Source organism: Megachile rotundata, chromosome 5 (genome assembly GCF_050947335.1).
Source record: "Megachile rotundata isolate GNS110a chromosome 5, iyMegRotu1, whole genome shotgun sequence".
Lineage (NCBI taxonomy): Eukaryota > Metazoa > Arthropoda > Insecta > Hymenoptera > Megachilidae > Megachile > Megachile rotundata.
In genome coordinates, this window is record NC_134987.1 from 5,357,574 (window position 1) to 5,377,225 (window position 19,652).

General features: G+C 27.0%; 2 protein-coding genes across 3 annotated transcripts in view; both read left to right on the forward strand.

The window, feature by feature from the left end:
- Positions 1-19,526, forward strand: part of LOC100875310 (Cysteine string protein) — a 54,827-nt gene extending 35,301 nt beyond the window's left edge. Inside the window, exons 8-9 of one of the 2 annotated variants that reach the window (XR_001096835.2) lie at positions 18,983-19,122; positions 19,338-19,526. Coding sequence is in view for 1 of the 2 variants with exons in the window: in XM_012291643.2 (XP_012147033.1) it covers positions 6,560-6,630 (71 nt within the window). In the remaining variant the exon portion in view is untranslated. Of the gene's footprint in view, positions 1-6,559; positions 7,835-18,982; positions 19,123-19,337 lie in introns of those variants that run through there. The other variant, XM_012291643.2, reaches the window with a different exon arrangement.
- LOC100875421 (HIG1 domain family member 1A, mitochondrial) lies at positions 18,989-19,612 on the forward strand. Its single transcript, XM_003705970.3, has 2 exons — positions 18,989-19,122; positions 19,338-19,612. The coding sequence occupies exons 1-2, from the start codon at positions 18,990-18,992 to the stop codon at positions 19,520-19,522; spliced, it is 318 nt and encodes a 105-aa protein (XP_003706018.1). The 5' UTR covers position 18,989; the 3' UTR covers positions 19,523-19,612.
- The last annotated feature ends 40 nt before the right edge of the window (positions 19,613-19,652 follow it).

Consider the following 19,652-nt stretch of genomic DNA (forward strand, 5'->3'; position numbering starts at 1 on the left):
TTCGTTTAAAAAAATTATAATTTTGTTAATTACTTAATTTCTGTGAACGAGCAAATCTCAAAATATTATTTATGCGAATGAGAAAAAAATGAAAAAATTGGATAAATGAATATTTTAGAAACAATTCCTGCGTAATATAATGATAGAAGATTATTTCATATGAATTTATTCGTTTCAAAGTAAAAATCTAAATGTGTAATATAATTTTTGCGAAAAGTATAGATGTATACTTTGGGTTATTTTCTGCTGTAAAAAATTACAGCATAATCTTACTGAAATTATTAGGTCGAGTCATAAGTAACTTCCGTTTTTTTATCAGACATTTATTTCGTTCTCATTAAACAACAAAATTATATTATTTTATTATATATTCACCACTATTTTCTATAACCTTCTCCCATTTTCCTGGTAGTTTATCAATTCCTTCCTTGTAAAATGTGGTTGGTTTGGACTGGAAGAAGCTTTCAACAGCCTGCCTGACTTGCTCTTCAGAATTGAAGGTTTTTCCATTTAAAAAGTTTTGTAAGGAACAGAAAAGGTGGTAGTCTGTCGGGGCAAGATCTGAGGAGTAAGGTGGATGTGGTAAACCAGACCATCCAAGCTCAAGAATTTTTTCTTGAGTCACCCTTGCTGTATGCGGTCGCGCGTTGTCGTGTAAAAGAATGACATTTCTACGATTGACGAGTGCAGGGCGCTTTTCTAGGAGTTTCTCTTGCACTCTTTGCAATTGCTGAATGTATTTATCCGCAGTAATTGTTAAATTTGACTTCAACAACTCGTGGTGACTTATACCTTCATAATCTCACCATAATACACAATATAAAATCTATTTAGCTGCATCAGAAGTTACTTATGACTCGACCTAATACTTCAGACGAGTTGTTAGACAAATCAGCAAGCTACCAGACTACATTCTTAAATAAACATCAATAAATAGTTTCAGGTTATTGAAATTTAACAATTCGATTGGTCCTACCCAAACATTAACCTGAACTCAATTTCAAATGTCAAATTCAATCGAAAAAATTGCTTAACTGCTACTTTTTTGATCGCACTATGACACAACATTTCTGAAAATTACATTTATACATTGCTATGTAATGTTCAGTTTAATACAACTGGATTTGATTTCGTTAGTGTTTTTGTTAAAACATTATTTAATTACTTCAGCTGTCATTTAATTTTACTGTATTTCAATTTTACCATAATTCTCGTCAGAAATGATATTCGATAAGAATGTACTTCTACTATGGTACTCGCAATTTTTTATTGGTTTTATTGCTCTAATATCACAAAACATAGTCGTAGATTCATTCACTGCATAAATAATTTTCGTATGATTGAATAATTGTATTAAATATATCACGTTTTCTATCACATCCTAAGGAAACACCTAAATCTCTATTTATGGTTTTATGGAAAAAGTCCTCGGGACAAAGCTATATTATTCCTCGGGTGTAACAGCAAGATAATTTTTTCCCAGTATTTTCGAGAAATACAGAATTAAAATGTATTCGAAAAAGATCCCATAAAATGATTAACTATTTAAGTTTAAAATTTTGATTGTCAACACAAAGTGCCATGTGGCTTTCAAAATGTATTACAAACTTGTTTCGCATTTTTCTGTGAACATTTCTCACTCTCAATATTTTGGAAGCATATGGATTATAAAAATCAAGAAATTGCAGTTTATGATTTGTGTTAAACTGCTAAGAGCAATTATAATTTAAGCTATACCTTTCCATAAATCAGTTAATATAACACTTTTAGATAATATATTATTTTCTATAAAATTAAAGCAGATATTTATGATCCTGTCTTTCTTTATTTTAAAGTAATTTGCTTAGACTTACTTATTATCCAATGTTTTTCATCGTCGAGGATGTTTTACTATTATCCCTTTATCAGAGGATTGATTTCTGGGTTAGAGGATATCTTCGACTTCGACAGTTCTTCCTTCGCCATCTTGTAAAAATACGTAGAAGATTCGGTCAACTGTGTCTTTGCGATTAACTGCAATTGCGTCTCTGCAATTCTCTTCTTTTTAAATCTCTTTCTAATCTTTCTTTTTCGCCTGTGTGGCAAGGATCATTTACATATGAAATGCCAGTTATGAGTCTACGCAGATATGCAAATCTTGTACGAACTTCGAAATGTTTTCCTTTAATATTCGCAGCAAATATTTAGTAAGAATTTGTTGAATTGATCCTATAGTTCAATTATATACCTCTATTTTGTTTACGAACAGGCTATTATTCCCCTGTCTTATAATAACGTGCCACACTCATGACGTACACTTTGAATGTTATAAACTAGACACGTATTTTCACTGCAATTGAATTTTGCGTTCAACTTTTTTGTAATCTACGTAATCAAGGATCACTGAATCAATGTATCTAACGTTTTTACTTTCTTCAGTTGTTTTCACTCTGTAAGAATAATTAACTGATGCAACTGTCCAGAAAATTGTAGGTCATGGGGTTAAGAAACAACATATAATAAATTACAGCATCAATTCATGCAATGCATTATAATCCAAATATAACGCAAATTATGGTGCATTATAATGCAAAATAATATCAGATTTTTAGTTGTAATTTAAAAATTTTTCTATAATGATAACAATGGCACTTTAAATAAACATGTCGGTGGTCTTCATTTTTATCAACTAATATCTCAACCCACTCTTATCGTGCAATTCTATTTCAAAACTATTCGAAACTACTCACAACATAATTTTATGCCTTTGATTCACGCCTCGGTAGATTTGTTGAATATTCATATTTAACCATATTCATGTAATCATTCATCTATGTTCATTTTTACAATTTAAGCTTTATAACATTAACATATTATTTGGGAATCTATATTTTTTTAATAATGTATACAGGGTGTCTCACAATTAGTCTAGGTCCCTGAAATGGTGGGTAGCTGACGTGATTCTGAATAAGATTTCCTTTTGCAAAAATTGGGTTTGAAGCTTCGTTTTTGAATTATTAAGTAAAAACACGGACCAGTCAGAGCGCGAGGATTGCACATACGCAGATTCGAGAGCGACACCTCCGAGCATAGCGGCTGAGTGGGCGTAACCTCCGCGCTCTGATTGGTCCGTGTTTTTGCTTAATAATTCAAAAACGAAGCTTCAAATCCTATTTTTGCAAAAGAGAAATCTTATTCAGAATCGCGTCAGTTATCCCCCATTTCATAAGCCTACGCTAATTGTGAGACACCCTGCATACCATCAGTGATACAGTGCGTTACATAAATATACCAACCTCCTTTGTTTTTAATCTAAGTTTTTGTCTAAAAATTATAGTCCATATTCATTAAATACTAATTCGTAGTGTATAAAGAATAAATAGTATAAAAGAAAACGTATTAGCGTAAATATTAAGCTGGGTTATATAAAATCTGATTTTCACTGATGTATTTTTTGTAAATGTACCTTGTATGTTCTCTTTGTGTCGGTCTCAAAAAGCTCAGATCATAAAAAGAGGGTCATATATTCGTGCAACGCACTATACTAGTTTTCTGCTTATTTTATATTTAATTTGGTCCTTGATTACATTTGATCGTATCATTATTCCATCACTAACTTTATGTATATTATTTATTTGTATTTATGATAATATGTTCGTGAAATCATGAAAATATACACCATTATTAGGACTGCCATTATAGTGTAGATTATTCATTATATCAAAGAGGTTCTATTTGTAGGACAATTTTTTATCGTATAAAATATGATAAATTCTCTATGGAGGTAAATCTACATTTGTATTTGTATATCGTTTTAATTGAGATAGGCTGTATAATATTTTAATTGAGTATAATGATACTACTATTATATTATATTACTGTTATTACAATATTACTTAAATTTCGCAAGTGAAATTATCAAATTGAGGAACATAATTTATACCAAATCAATTCAGTACTGCTCTTGAACAAAGTCATAGATATTATTTACCTTATTTCATTCTTTAAATGAAAAATTAACAACATTACAAAAATATCAAAATTGAAGATTGTGAAATGTATATATACAATAAAATAATAACCTGTATACAAACGAATTAAAATAGTAAATTATTTGACAATGAAACAGAATGAATTGATCTACATATCGTGTTTAGTTGATATTTAAATAGTAGAAGCTGTACTTATACTATAACAATATAAATTTTAGTATTTATACTAAATTGATAAAAAATTAGTTTATTACTCTAGTCCACAAATTTATTTTAATACAAATACTAAACTTAAAATGTGTTTAACTAAACCAAGATTAAAATTGATTGTAATGAACTAACTTCTAAATTTTGAATTAATAACAAAATTTGTTTTATTACTTTGTTATGATAATTATCCTTTAGACGATTAGATTTGAATTTTACCGCCGCAGTGTAAACCTTTCGATTTAGATCAATATGGCGGCAGTCATTAAAAAATGAAATACGTGTTATACATATGAATGTATAATACTTGTACATAATTTAAAAAATAACTTGTCATGTAAATTTGTTGAAGTCACTAAAGATGAATGTTAATAAAATGGACAAACTCACATTAAACCAATTATGATAATTTCAGTATAATTCATTTTTAAAAGTGTCATATATTTAGCACTCTATACTCCTTTAAACACTAAACTTATCAGAATATACGCACACTTTCCTCAAAATTAAAATTAAAATAGAAAAATGAGTAAATAAACGATAAAACGTAAGATAATATAATTATTCATTCTTTATCTATGATAAATGGAAAATCTGAATACATTTCAAGAAAAACCTAATAAATTTTATAATTTTAAAATAAGAGTAATGGTAATTAAAATAAACTAATAATGCGGTGTCAAAACAGTCAAATATTTTTATTACTTGGATTTAAATCTTTCGTCGTCAAAAATTTCTTTCATAATTTAATAAATTTCTGACCGAATTTTCTTGAACTTAAAGTAAATATCCACGTACCTTATTCATTAACACTAGTCATTTTAATGGTCACAACCATAAAAGTAATTGATAGAATTATATTTATTCTAAACGTAAAATAATTATTTTAATTAATTCAGAATAAGAACTACTTTTATTCTGAACGTAAAAGCGAAGCCCAAATTGTAAAGCACGTATTATAACGTTATTTAGGAAATTATCGGTGAAGTAGTTACGTAGTTTATAGACAGCAATAGACACCTAGCGGTGAAAATGTGAACTTCAGTAGTTTAGAATATTCAAACTTTCTAAACGATTGATTTATATTTGTAAAATAGAAATTCATGTCAGAATGTTTGTTCAGTATGTTCAGTATGAATAATTACAATAATTTTTTATATTTTATTAAGTAGATATATTAGCGTAGTATAATTATTCGTAACCAAAGAATGTTGAATGACTTTTCCCTGTCATCTTGTAATTTTCAATGCCCCTGATTATATCACTATCTAAACAAAAAAGCACTAATAACCCTTTAAACGGAATATTCCTCTACTGTTATACAACTTTTATTATTCAAGGTAAATATATTTTTTATTTTTATATCTTTTTCTTCCAATTCTGCTCAAGCTTTACCGATCGTAAGTAAATTACTACAGGTACGTTTAATATATTAAAAGTGAATTTGAAAATTATTTTAACGACACTAAATTCGGTCAACGAAAATTAAAGGTAAGTAAAAATAAAATATACATAGACACACAATATAATAGTTATAGTACAATTTTATTGAATTAATTTTGTAATATTTTTGATAGAACTTTTTCGTTTTTGAGATGCATTATGCTCTTAGCATGCTGTTGAAATACTGATTAGAGGCACGTGCAATATATTTATCTTTGAATGCAATTGTATCGTAAACAATAACTAAACATATGCATTTCAATCGTTTCTAAGTAACTATACTATCTGTCTAAATAATTAATATACAGGGTGCCTCGAAAAAATGTACATCGTAAAATTTGCAAAGAAACAAAAAAGTTCATTTTTATTTTATAATTTTATAAACGATTTTCAATGTTTCTGAATAAATTTTTATTTTTATTTTTTAACTGTTACATAAAAATATGTTTTTCAAGTACTATTTAGTTGACATTGCTTATAAAATTGAATATATTCAATTAAAATTATTTATAAAATTAAATATATTTAATCAAAATTATTTATAAAATTAAATATATTTAATCAAAACTGTTTATGAAATTGAATATATTCAATTAAAATTATTTATAAAATTAAATATATTTATTCAAAATTATTTGTGAAATTAAATGTGTTTAATCAAAATTGCTTATGAAATTAAATATATTTAATAAAAGTTATTTGTAAAATTAGAACCCCGAAATTTATTTTTTTCAGAATTACATTTTTATTTCTGTCGATGTCAATTTCTAAAAAAATATTTTAAGTATCGTCTTAATTTTGAAAATATGAAGTGAGCTTTACGAGGTATATTATTTTTACAATTATATTTAAGGAAATGATACTTAAATATAATATAATTATATAACACAAAATTATTGTTATGTAATTTGTATAATCTATTTATTATTTGTTTAAAGCAACCCCATCCACAAACCCCTTCGTTGGAGTAAATGTTGGAACGACCGGTGCGAGTCCAACAAAATGGTAATCACCGAAAAATAAAGACATTGTGCACGTATGAGCGTTAGAAGATTCGTTCTGTAATTTTTCGGGGGGTAGAATTTATGTACCTGTGCGAAAACTGTACCAAGTGAAAATAACTTGTTGGAGATGTTTCCAATCATTGTATACTTTAGATTTTGAAGTTGAAAATAATTAACATTAATTATCTAACATGTTGAATGAAAGTTTAGAAAAATTGTAAGAGGTTTAAGATTTTTTTTTTTACTAAAATTGAGTGAAATTGACTTTCTAGTGTTACAATACAGTTTCTTATAATATCTTTCGGTAAAATATTCTCAAATGTGCACTGTAATGCACGTAGTAAATAAATGAAATTATTTATTGAACTGCAATTTTTTTCATGTAAAAAGTTCTTAATTTGAAGTTAAAAATTTTTAAGTACCTAGTCTTTAGAGTTTATATAAATAAATATGTATCATATTTTATTTTACTTGATTATGGATAATCAAAGTATGTTATCAATGTTTCAAGATATTTATGGTCAATATCAGTAACAATATTGTCAATAAAATATTGTCAATTATTTTAGTCTTGCTGTTAAGTATTGACTTGGAATTTGAGAATTCATAAATTCGCAAATTTTCAAATTTCCAAACTTCTACATTATCTAGTTTCCAAATCACCAATTTTCAAATACCAAAATTTTAATTACTCAAATTCCCAAGTTTCTAAGTTATCAAAATTTCCAAACTTTCAAAGTTCCAAATATTAAAATTTTCAAATTTTCACATTTCCAAATTCTCAAGTGACCAAGTTCTCAATTTCCCGAATTCCAAATTTCTGATTACCCAGACTTTCAAATTTTCGAATTTTCATAATACTCGTTTATCATAATTCTAAATCCCTAACTCTTCAAGTCCTCAAATCCTCAAACTCCAAAAATTTCCAAATTTTCAAAATATCGAATCCCAAATTTTCAAAATCTGAAATTTCCCAATTTTTAAGTTTCTAAATTTTGAAATTTCCAAATCTTTAAGTTCCTATATTACAATATTCCTACATCCCTAAATTTCTAACTCCCCAAACTCCTGAATTTCTAAATCCCTAACTCCCTAAATCGCTCAACCCCTAAATTCCTAAACCTCTGAAACCTTAAATCCTTAAATACCTAAATCCCTAACTCCCTAAATCGCCCAACCCCTAAATTCCTAAACCTCTGAAACCTTAAATCTTTAAATACCTAAATCCCTAAATCTCTAAATCCCTAAACCCCTAAATTTCTAAATCCGTAAATACCTAAACCCCCAATCCCTAAATTCCTAAATCTCTAAACACCCAAATCCCTAAATCCCTAAATCTCTAAAATCCCAAATCCCCAAATCCCCAAATTGCAAAACCCCTAAGCCTTAAATATAAAATTTACAAATTTACAAATTATCACATCCTTAAATTCCCCAATTTTCAAGAGTTGCTATGTAAAATAAATGTTAGAAATAAATGTTAATTATTTTCCCGAAATCGTACAAATGAGGCAGAAGAATAATACGAAATGTACTACGGAAAATGCAAGACGAGTACGTAAATATACCCCCTTTTGCAAATAGACAACGGAAAAGTGACAAAGATGGACCTTGGCATATAATATTTCATTCACAGATTTTCTAACATTGTCAAAGGCAAAAACACGATGTACCGATAAACATTTTGTTAATGCATGAAACACGTACCGTTAACAAAACAATATACGTACGCGGGTATAAGTACCAATGGCTTAAAATGATTAGAGAACACTGTTGAAATTCCTGTTAATTAATCATACCATTATGTGTTTTTGATTAACCCTGTTTATTATGATAATCAATATAATAATCGTTCAAGTGAAAATAAAAAAAAATTATTCGTTTGTACAGTTATATATTTAGCTGACTGCTACTTGTTCCGATAGATTTAATTTTAATAATAATTTCGCCATATAAAGTATAGTTATGTACATATAAGGAGTAAATTTGTTTGAACGCGGCACTTCCAATTTTTATTAGGATGCTGTGAAATTAATGCACGATATTACTATTAGTTCGTTTGTATTCGTATCCCAAGAGTGTACTGTGAATCCACGGAAAATTAGAGTTTAAGAGATTTGTGATATTATTGAACAAATGTTACAGGTTCTAATTTATGCAAGATGTCTTGAAAATACTTTACATCGCGTAAACTACAACTTTTTCATATCAAATATCGAGACGTTAATTTATGACTTTGCTTGCAAAATATAATCGTTAAAAAATGGGATAACGAATGTCTAAAATCATTTTTAACTACTTAGTATATGATAATTTTATTTCATCGCACGTCAGTTAAATTTCAAACTTAATTTAAATACTCTAATCATGGGAGTATAATGTAAGCTATTTTATTTTCAGTTGTTATCTTATTTAATAAAAATTATTCTAAATATAAATATACTTATATTAGTATATAACTATATACTTATATAGTTTAAATAAATTATCTAAATATAATTTACTATTTAAGTCAGTAATTTGTTATTATTAATTAAATTAATTGACTCAATTAAATATTAACTAAATTAATACACTAATAAATTTAATTAGTAAATTAATAAATTGAATTTAAATAATTTGTATTTGGGTAAACTTACTATGAACGAAGAATAATTTGTTTGAATATGGAGAATATTGAGTTTTCGTGGTATATAACTTTTTTTTAGACACTTCATGTAATAAATTTTCCTATTAAGTTAGTGCTATATGTATTCTATCATTTGCAACTTCTAATGAATGATAAATTTGCTCTTCTATATGTATGATAATACATACAGGGTGTTCGGCTACTGGTGGGCATAATTTTAGGGGGTGGTAGCTGGAGTGATTCTGAACAACTTTTTCCTTTACCAAAATGCTGGTTAAAGCTTAGTTTTTGAATTATTAATGAAAAACACTGACCAATGAGAACGCGTATAGACCGGTCGCGCGACAGCGTGAGCGACAGCTTCGAATATGACGGCCGATCGTCGTCGTGAACAAATGTATCGATACTGTCGGTATAACGTTGGTATAACGTCGGAATAACGTCGGTATAATAGAAAGCTGTTAGATGAAAGTTACATTGAATAATAAATAAAAAAATCTGGATTATTGTTGAATTATCATTCATTCATGAATAAGAAATAACAAAATCAGTCTCTACTCACATAATCAAAGTAAATCGAATTTATTCAATACGTTTATTCGTTATCGCAAAGAAATAATAGCTAAAATATGGAAAATTATTTTCGTTAGATATTGTAATGATGAAAAAGAACAAATTCTCATTTTTAAAAAATTGAATAACTTTTCTATTCAACAAATAAAAATGTGAATTCAGTAATTAATAAATTTAAATGTAGCTCACCCATTAAACCGCAAATAATCACAATAAAAATGCGTCTCTGTCACCGGTCCGATCCACCGGTCCTTACTGTTAATATAAATCAATCACCATACAGAAACTCTCAAAAAACTCTCAAGAAACTTCATTGTCACCTATCACTTTCATCTTTCATTATGAGTTTTCATTATCACTTTTTTCTGTCATTTTTCACTAATTTTCACTAATTTACACTGTGAGTTCGACACATAAATAGGACGAATGAAAACACATAAACGAATATTCATAAATAATTTAAACTATATTATCTTGAAAGCAAGAAAACGGAATTCTCGATTAAAAACAACGATACATTTTATTTCGACACGTTTCTTTCGACAATAAACGATGACTGTCGATCGACGCCGCAGTCGTTCAACAGATCATCGTTGCATGGCAACCGTTAGCGACGTATGCCTCGCGATCGAGAACAAAACCGCGATCCGTAGCCAGTCTAACAATGTCTTCTTATAAAATATAATATAATTTCGATTCCTCAATTCGGATATCTTATAATTAGAATAGTGTATCGTTAAACATACATATCTATGAATAATCGTTCACGCGTTTTCATTCGGTCCGTTTACCGGTCGTGCTTATGTTGTGCAATTATTATTAGAAAAAGACAGTGAAATAAATTGAGAGTTCATTGACCCTGCCAGGACATCAGCTGTTGATGCTCTGATCGGTGGATCTACCCGGTGACACAAATATTTTTTATCGAAGCTAGTTTTTCCATGAATCAATGAGTAAGTGTTATTTAAGTTACTTCTGTATTTTTAAAATTAAACGTACGCAGCAATAGATTTATTTCACTTCAATGAAGTACTGCATTAGATATTCTATTCCAGTTCGATCTCATTTCATAGGCAAGGTACTCATTCGTTTTGAAACGTGAATTTATTCGTTTGCTTCATTAGTATAGTTGACAAAATTAATTTTCGTGAATTTATTCTTTTCCCTTTTTGAAGGCATAAAATAAATACAATATACTTCATGTGGTTGTTGTAAACAACAACTAATTGGTTTATTTCTCATTCACGAATTACGAAGAATTTAATATTATTCTTAACATGTTAATTCATTATTCGATTTAACTTTTACCTAATAGCTTCCTGTTATACCGACGTTATACCGACAGTATCGATACATTTGTTCACGACGACGATCAGCCATCATATTCGAAGCTGTCGCTCACGCTGTCGCGCGACCGGTCTATACGCGCTGTCATTGGTCAGTGTTTTTCATTAATAATTCAAAAACTAAGCTTTAACCAGCATTTTGGTAAAGGAAAAAGTTGTTCAGAATCACTCCAGCTACCACCCCCCAAAATTATGCCCACCAGTAGCCGAACACCCTGTATACAGGGTGAGACATCTAAAGTGACGACTTTAAATTTTTTGTAAATTAGTTTCTGTTTGAACAAAATTTCAAAGAAAAATCGTATAATATCAAAAAGATCATAAAATGGTATATAGTAAATACAGAATATTATTTGTATAATACATAGAATGTTTTTCCACAAATATTAATAGATTTGTATACAAATTTTTGCACAAATAATTTTTGTATAAAATATTATACTTCTAAATTTAAGTTTATTAAATTTCTAAATTTAAACGATATTATTAGTTTTTATTTTGTATAATAGTATACTTTACATTATTTCATTAATAAATTAAATATTATGATATTATAAAAAAATATTCTAAATGATATTAAATATTATTAGAATCGATCTACGTAGAAAAGTATGCAATTTCCATTAAAAGAAATGTTAATCTTGATATTATCGTCTAACTCTACTCTGAATTAAAATGTTTCTTGTAAACGATATTTGTTAAATAACATTCAATACATCAAAAATGCTCGGCTATAGCATTTATCCAATAAATTTTACTGCGCATGTTCATTTCTTTTCAATAACGATTGTGCATATATTTAACATTCAAACTTAAACATTACAATTCAGGTCATTAATAATGTTTGTGAACGAATAACATTAATGACCACACTATTGTATGCAATAAAATATTTGAATAAATTATAATAATGAATGCACTATTTAGAATAAAATTGGTGGACAAATTCAATAAATTTTGAATTTATGATATTGTTTCATACAGCAACTAATGCACAAGAAATTTAAGATCTTAGACGTCTCACACTGTATATCGAATTGAACATAAATTCGAAGGTTTGTAGCAATAAAGATGCAACTCCATTTTTACGTATTATTTCATTATTGCACTATCTTGTGAATTTTCACTTGATATAAGCAACAGCAAAGTCTGAACAATAGTTATCGAACTATAATATACTCAGTGTATTAATCTTAAAGAGTTCTTTACACTCAGGCAAATATATTCAGCTCAAATAGCAAATTTAAGAATGCATTAAATTTTGCAAAGAATGTATGTAAAAAAAACTACATATACTAATACGAAGTAAAAATGCAAAATCTTGCATCAAATGACTCAGACAATACAGGCGGATTTAAAACTGATTTACCTTGTAAAATTTTATTTCATTACATCAATATATTATTATTTCTAAACGGTTGTTAAGAAGAGTACTTTTCATTATTCACATTAATTATAATTAACTTAAAAATTTATTGAGAACTATTTTATTCCTCTTTGGACCAAAAATCTTCAAATTACATTTATTAAACGTATGATAAAAGGTACGAGTTTAATATTTAATAAAGTTTATTAACGTCAATATTAAGCGATTCTTGATTTATAGTATATTTGCATTCTGTCGCAAACATACTATACAAAACAAAATAAATTGGCAAAATCATATAACGAAGGGTTAAATATTAAATATTTTTCTCTTTTATTCATTTAAATTCGCTTCAAAAAGTGAAGAGGCCTCCATATTGCTACAACTACTTCAATTATGCTTTCAATAATTAAAATTTATGCAAAACAGCTACGATTAAAAGCGTAATTAATATTAACATTGTAGTATACTTGATATCCTAAAATGTGTTGACTATGCAAATTTATGTGTTGTTATTGTTGTAATACACATTACATAAGAGAAATATTTAAACTATTCCAAGTAATTATATTGGCGATTTTTAATACCTTGTTGTTACGTATTAAGTATTCTATAGAACAGACAAATTCGCGCATATCATTAATCGTGAAGCTTATTCAAGCTTTTGTAGAAATTCAATATATCCATCCTTATAAGTTACTCAAAACATGTAAATTAGAAAGTGTATGTGGTCCGTAATTTTTGAACGGCTCCTTTCTATATAAGAATTATTAACCATTAAGCGTAAAAAAATATGTTTATCCTAATAATTGACATTATTGTATTCCTACGAAACCGAAAACAAAATCTATATTTAATTGTAATATACGTAACTGTGAAACAGTGCAGATTGCATTAATTTTACAACACCCTAATATTAATTAATAAATCGTTGTGTGAACGCCGCGATCTACTTATTTTATGTATAATTAAAATTAAATAAATAAATAATTATTTTACTCGACTAATTCAAGGTTCGTACTGTATCTGTAAATATTTATGCAATGTATTATGAAGTAGGAAATTATTGAACTTGTATCATACAGATGAGACACTTAAAACAAAGCACCAATATAACGCATTTTTTGAGAAAACCTATTATTATTAAAACTGTTTAATATGCAAACGAATATTGAGTAATATATTTTTATTCGTGTATGATCGTACCAAGAATGTTGTGTGGTTCAATATTTTCCAATTTGATTTTAATGTTTATATATATTTATTTACAACTATAAAACAGTTGTATTATTTCAGTAATATTATTAGCTTTATTACTATAAGCTTTATCTTAGAATTAAGTTATTTTACTTTTCATTTCATTATGTGTAAGAATGGCATAAGTCTAGTTTTATTGATTTTATTAACAATTTTTAACTTAAACCACTTTTGCGCGTGAACCATAAATGGCTCAATCTGACTAAGATATCACATGAACTATCATAATGAAAATTAAAATATACACGTCTGATAAATTGGCATATGAACCAATAGATTTCGCATTGCCTCCAGCTGCCAACTTATCGAATGTGGTCAATCATATTGTAATTACTTTAAACGCATTTTACAGTTATAAATAATTGTATTTATTTTAGTATATTTTGAAATGACATAGATTTAGAATATTTCATATAAAACTAATTACAGTTTAGAATACTCTTAGATTTTACTTATAAACAAGAACTTATTCTTTTACTTCTTCCATGTGTTTTTAAGGAAGCAATTTTTATTTAAAATATTTCTTTTCAATTTTCATAAGCGTTTGAACTGTTTAGATGATTTGTTTTAAATGTCTTATTACCTGTATGTATTATGTATGTGTAGTATAATACATTATCTGTAATATGTTTGTACGTATGCACATACATATGTGTATGTATACAGAGTGGGCCATTTAAATAAGAATTTCAGGCAGCTCCAAGCTATAAATGCACTATACACATTTACTTAACCACTTTCTTGTGTCAGTAATGGCAATAGTCACATACTGAATTATGCTACAAAATTTCGCATTCTGTGCATAAATATATGCATGTATGCATACATATATACATGTAATTTGTTGTTGAAGAAACTGTAGAATACATTTCGTGCGAATGTAATCTGTTATGAACCTATATATATATTATATATATTTATATTTATATACACTTATATACATTTATTCATGGTTTAAATAATCTATTAAAAGATAGGAAGAAAATTAGGTTCGTGTAAACCATGAGGTTTCAATCAAATATCTACCAGTCAAATAAGAAGAAAATGATCTACAAAAAATTTGATCATTGGAAACATTGTTCCTCTGCGTTATTTCTTTATCACCTTCTTTAATTTCTGAGTGAAATAAATTCTGATATAATTTAAGGTGTGAAAAATTGTATAACTTATGATAAGCGTATTGTATAAAAAAATAAATATCTAATTCTATCTACACAACAGTTAAACTTACTACTTCATATTAAGCCCTTATCTGTTCCACCTTTACATTTTTCTTTTTGACAAAACATTTGTTTGAAGAAAAACCGTTCTAAAGTATGGAAAATATTTTATATATATCAGAAGAGATAATAACTTAATATATATAATAACTTCTGAAAACATTTATGTAATAAGAATTCTATATCACATAATGCTTTATTATATACCTACACATATACTGTATAGAATATACTGATTATTTATATATATTTTACTTATATGCTTTATTTTATATTTATATTTGTACAAAAATCAGTCTTTATAATTAAAAATATTAATTACTTCAATTAGATCAATACCTACCCATTCACCATATTTTAACTATGCACTATAACTAACAAAAGGAAGACACAGGTGTAAAAATTACTTATGAAATGGCACCATATGTAATTTATATGCATCTGGTGTTATAAAACCTTAATAAGTTTCTCCAAACTGAGCCATTGTTTTTAAGATATTTTGACTTGAACTTTGCATACATCTAGTAACTAAAATACATAGTATCAGAACACAAAAATGTTTTATAACTATAGCAGTAAATCTCTTGCTTAGAAAGCTACTGGATAGAGTACGAATCCTACAATTTTTCTATTACTTTTCTTTATTCCTTCCCTTTTTTACCATAGAAATATTCATTCATGTTCATCTTGTTTATAACTGCCTGCACTATATCAGAGGTTTATAACAAAAGCAATATGGATAAATGGTGCAATATACAGTATAACAGTTTTGTCGTCCTAAATCTTATTTTCAATATTAAAAAAGAAATATAAAAGACAACTTGAATTACAACTAAATTTATATTTAAAATTAAGTGAAATAGGAACCAAATATGCAGAAACTGATTTCCATCGAGCACAAATGTCCCATTAATTTAAATCATTGTATTCATTAATAGACACAGTGTTAATTTAATTTTTAAGGTAAAGTTAAGAAAAAAATTTAACATCAATAGGTATCACACTATAAGCAAAGATAGATTAAATATTAAAAGAAATGAAATATCCTCCTTTCTTAAATTAACTTTAAGAAGGAAGTGGTAAACTGTCTTCTGTACTATTAAAGTTGAAATACTTGATGAGTCTGTAATGATACTAACGTCTAAAAGTTCATCAGAAAGAAGTTTAACATTAGAAACATGGAACCAGCTATTAGAACATTACTAAACAAAAATGAAGTTTATTCTAGCAAGAATCTGAATGACATTCATTGATTTTGTAATTGATTTTGTAAGATTTCTAGAGTATACCTACAAGAAATATCAAAAAATGTAACTTATTTCTGCACAATTTAACCAATAAAATAGTAATAGAATAATTTCGACCTAATCTTCTCTTCTTCAAATACAGAAGACTCCAAAATAAATGAGAAATACTTTGGGAATAACTTCAATGTATCCAAATGATAAAAAAAGATTTATACAAACATATTTGACTTTGCATTCAAGTTATAACAAATTTGATTACAATTTCTATATATTTGTTTGTATAAAATATCTGAATATAAGCTGAGGAATATCTTAGCAGTAACTATCTTATTCTTCAGATATCCAAATGTACAGATTTGCTGGAAACCTTGTTTAATTCTTTCATAAAGAATTTCAATATTATCATTATGTATTCCATCGACAATACATTTCAAATAACCCTGAAAATAAAAATCTATTTAAATCTAGTAGATGCATGAAGGAAACAATAAGATCTCCAAAATCCATGTTTGGTAATCAGCTATTCATACATCTAATAATTTATTATTTAGAAAAAAAATCTGATAAAATTATGAGCTATTATTCTTGTCTACACATTTAAATAAAATTGTGTAAACAATTTAATTACCTTGAGTAAATAATAACACCTACCGTAAATGACGATGAGTAAATAATGTCTTATAATCAAACAAAATCGATACTGCTAAGTTTGAAACTTAGTGTGCGCTCATAAGTTCTGCATTACTTGTAAGATACTGAGACATAATGTTTGTAAAATTATACATCAATATTGTACAAAGGATATCTACTAAGTTCTGTTTATAAACAGTTGAGAAAAATTGAGTGATAACAATAGAAGCGTTGATACAAAATTTAGTATGTTTGAAAATAGAACTGAATGGAACTTATGTTCGTGTGAAATATTTTATTGTCTTAATGTGTTTAAGCCACCCCTAAAACATTTCTCACTTAAATAGCTTGTATCGTTGAAAAAGAATTGCTCAAAATAAATATGTAGGTTAGATTGTACCATCTAAACACATTTTTAAACCTTACCTTTAAAGTTATTAATACCTTTTACACGTACACCTACCTGCAAATATTTAACATAAATCTCATGTGAATCTGAATACATAAAAATAAATTAAGGCAAATTTTATAAATTGCCGGCGATTTGTAAATACCATAAATACATTATAAGATTTTGAATGAACCGTTAGGAGCAGCACCGTACTGTTCTGGTCGATTTTACGAATTTTATTTGCAACCCATTGCAATCTGAGTCTGTTCACGAAACTGTAAGGAGTTGCGTCATGACAGTTGGAAAGTAGAGAAGTTTAACAATTATTGTGGTATTTTAATTGAAACTGAAGTATTGAAGTATTTGTGAATCTTACATATTGTTCGGAAAACAAAGGTAATTATCTGACTGTTATGATTTTCAAATATCTTATAATGCATGTATGTAATTTTAAATTAATTGAATTATATATAACAAAAAAATTGTAAAATTAATAAATATACTTATGTCAATCAATTTATGTCTGTTGTTATATCTTGTATTATTTTGTATTAGCAACATAATAGTATAAATTGCAAAGTATCAAAAATCAAAACTAAGATTTTATTGTTCCGTTAACTTTATCGATCGGAACTGTTAAATTTTACAATTTTTAATACTAAGCAATGCTTCATTTTAATAAAATATCATGTATTTTGTCCTTTATGAATTAACATATATTTAGCATAATTCTATAACTATAAAATAAATCTATTTTTCAAGTAACCTTGAATATTGAGACGTCATTACCTTAACATTGAAATATAATAGAGTACAGTAAATTATTTAAAATCGATAGAAATATGAAAGAACAAAGATTGAAAAAGTCTGTAGATATATACCACTACAATGGTATATTCCATAACGGAAATAATCATATTGTTTCGATAAAAAAAATGAGCCAATATGATGAAATACCAGTGATGTAATTAACACGTGCAGTGTTAATACTGATGTAAAAATAAGTTACTTACGTATTGTTAATATACATTCTTTATTATTAGCTATTTAAGTATTGTTTTACATATAAATCAATACTTACACAAATAATTTTATTATTAGATTTTATAATGAATATGTATATTTTATATTATTAATAAACAATATATTTCTTTATACAGAAAAATTAGTCAATTTGCAGATTTATTTATTATTTCATTCAAGACATGATAAAAAATCTGTATAAAATTAATATACATGTATGTCATATTTGTATTGCAAATGTATGTGTGTATGTGCATTTGTATATATTTGAAAGTTATATTGGTACAGCATTAATTTCTGAATTTTCTTTATTCATATTTTTAATTAATTTTGTTATTTGTTGGAATACAAGTGAATCTGTGATTGATATTACTTTTACTTATTGACACTACTTTGAATGAACAGTTGTATGTAAATTGTATCTAAGTATATAAGCCAATATTTTAAACAGTTGCACTTATGCCATTATGGCTTTACCTCTTTAATTAGTAAATTTACTACTATATAAGTAAAGTTACATTCTATACTACTTTTTCTTTGAATGAACAAACATATAGTGTATAGACTATATTTATTCATTATAAGCTACTATTAAAAGCTGGATTTATACCAATATAATTTTCACCTCCTTATCTATCAATTAGGTTCCTTTATCTGTTTTACTGATATGTATAGGTGAACAATGGATAAAAGATACATAAACGCTGAACCAATGGAAATTCCTGAAGAGGCTATTAGACAAACATTAGAAAATGAGCAAGGATTTGGAGATAGACTATATACACAGATCCAACGAGCACCATTTGCTGCAGCTGGTACATGTTTAATTGATTTGTTAAATCTGACAACATTTTTAGCATATCAAATATATATATTTTTTTTACAAATATAACATTATAATAGAACACTACATTTGGTATTGTATTATCTCATATTGTAATTAATTTGATAGTTTTTCTAATTTTTTATTATGTACTACAGTAAAAATCTTATATAATACATATTAATAATTAATTTATTTTTCTAATAGGTTTGTTAGGTTTAAGTATAGTATGTGGTATAGGTGCCTATAAGTGGAAGACAAGGACTATACCACCTCAATTGTTCTTGATACAGCTGAGAGTTGCAGCCCAGTCTACTGCATTAGGATTTATAACTATAGGACTGGCATATCAGATGTATAAAAATTATGTTAATAAAGAAAAACCTACCTAATGAATGCATCATTTTAGTGAACACTTGTATTGTACAAATGAAGATGAGAAAAATATTGCAATGTTAAAAATATAAAGCTTAAAGAACAAAGTACAATATATTTAGATTTTTACAGTAGAAACTGTAAGCA

Bases quoted from the DNA above. Each gene is read 5' to 3' on its own strand.
- LOC100875421 (XM_003705970.3), top strand. From the start codon at position 18,990: ATGGATAAAAGATACATAAACGCTGAACCAATGGAAATTCCTGAAGAG. The intron at 19,123-19,337 runs GTACATGTTTAA...TTTTTCTAATAG, and splicing joins AGCACCATTTGCTGCAGCTG to GTTTGTTAGGTTTAAGTATA.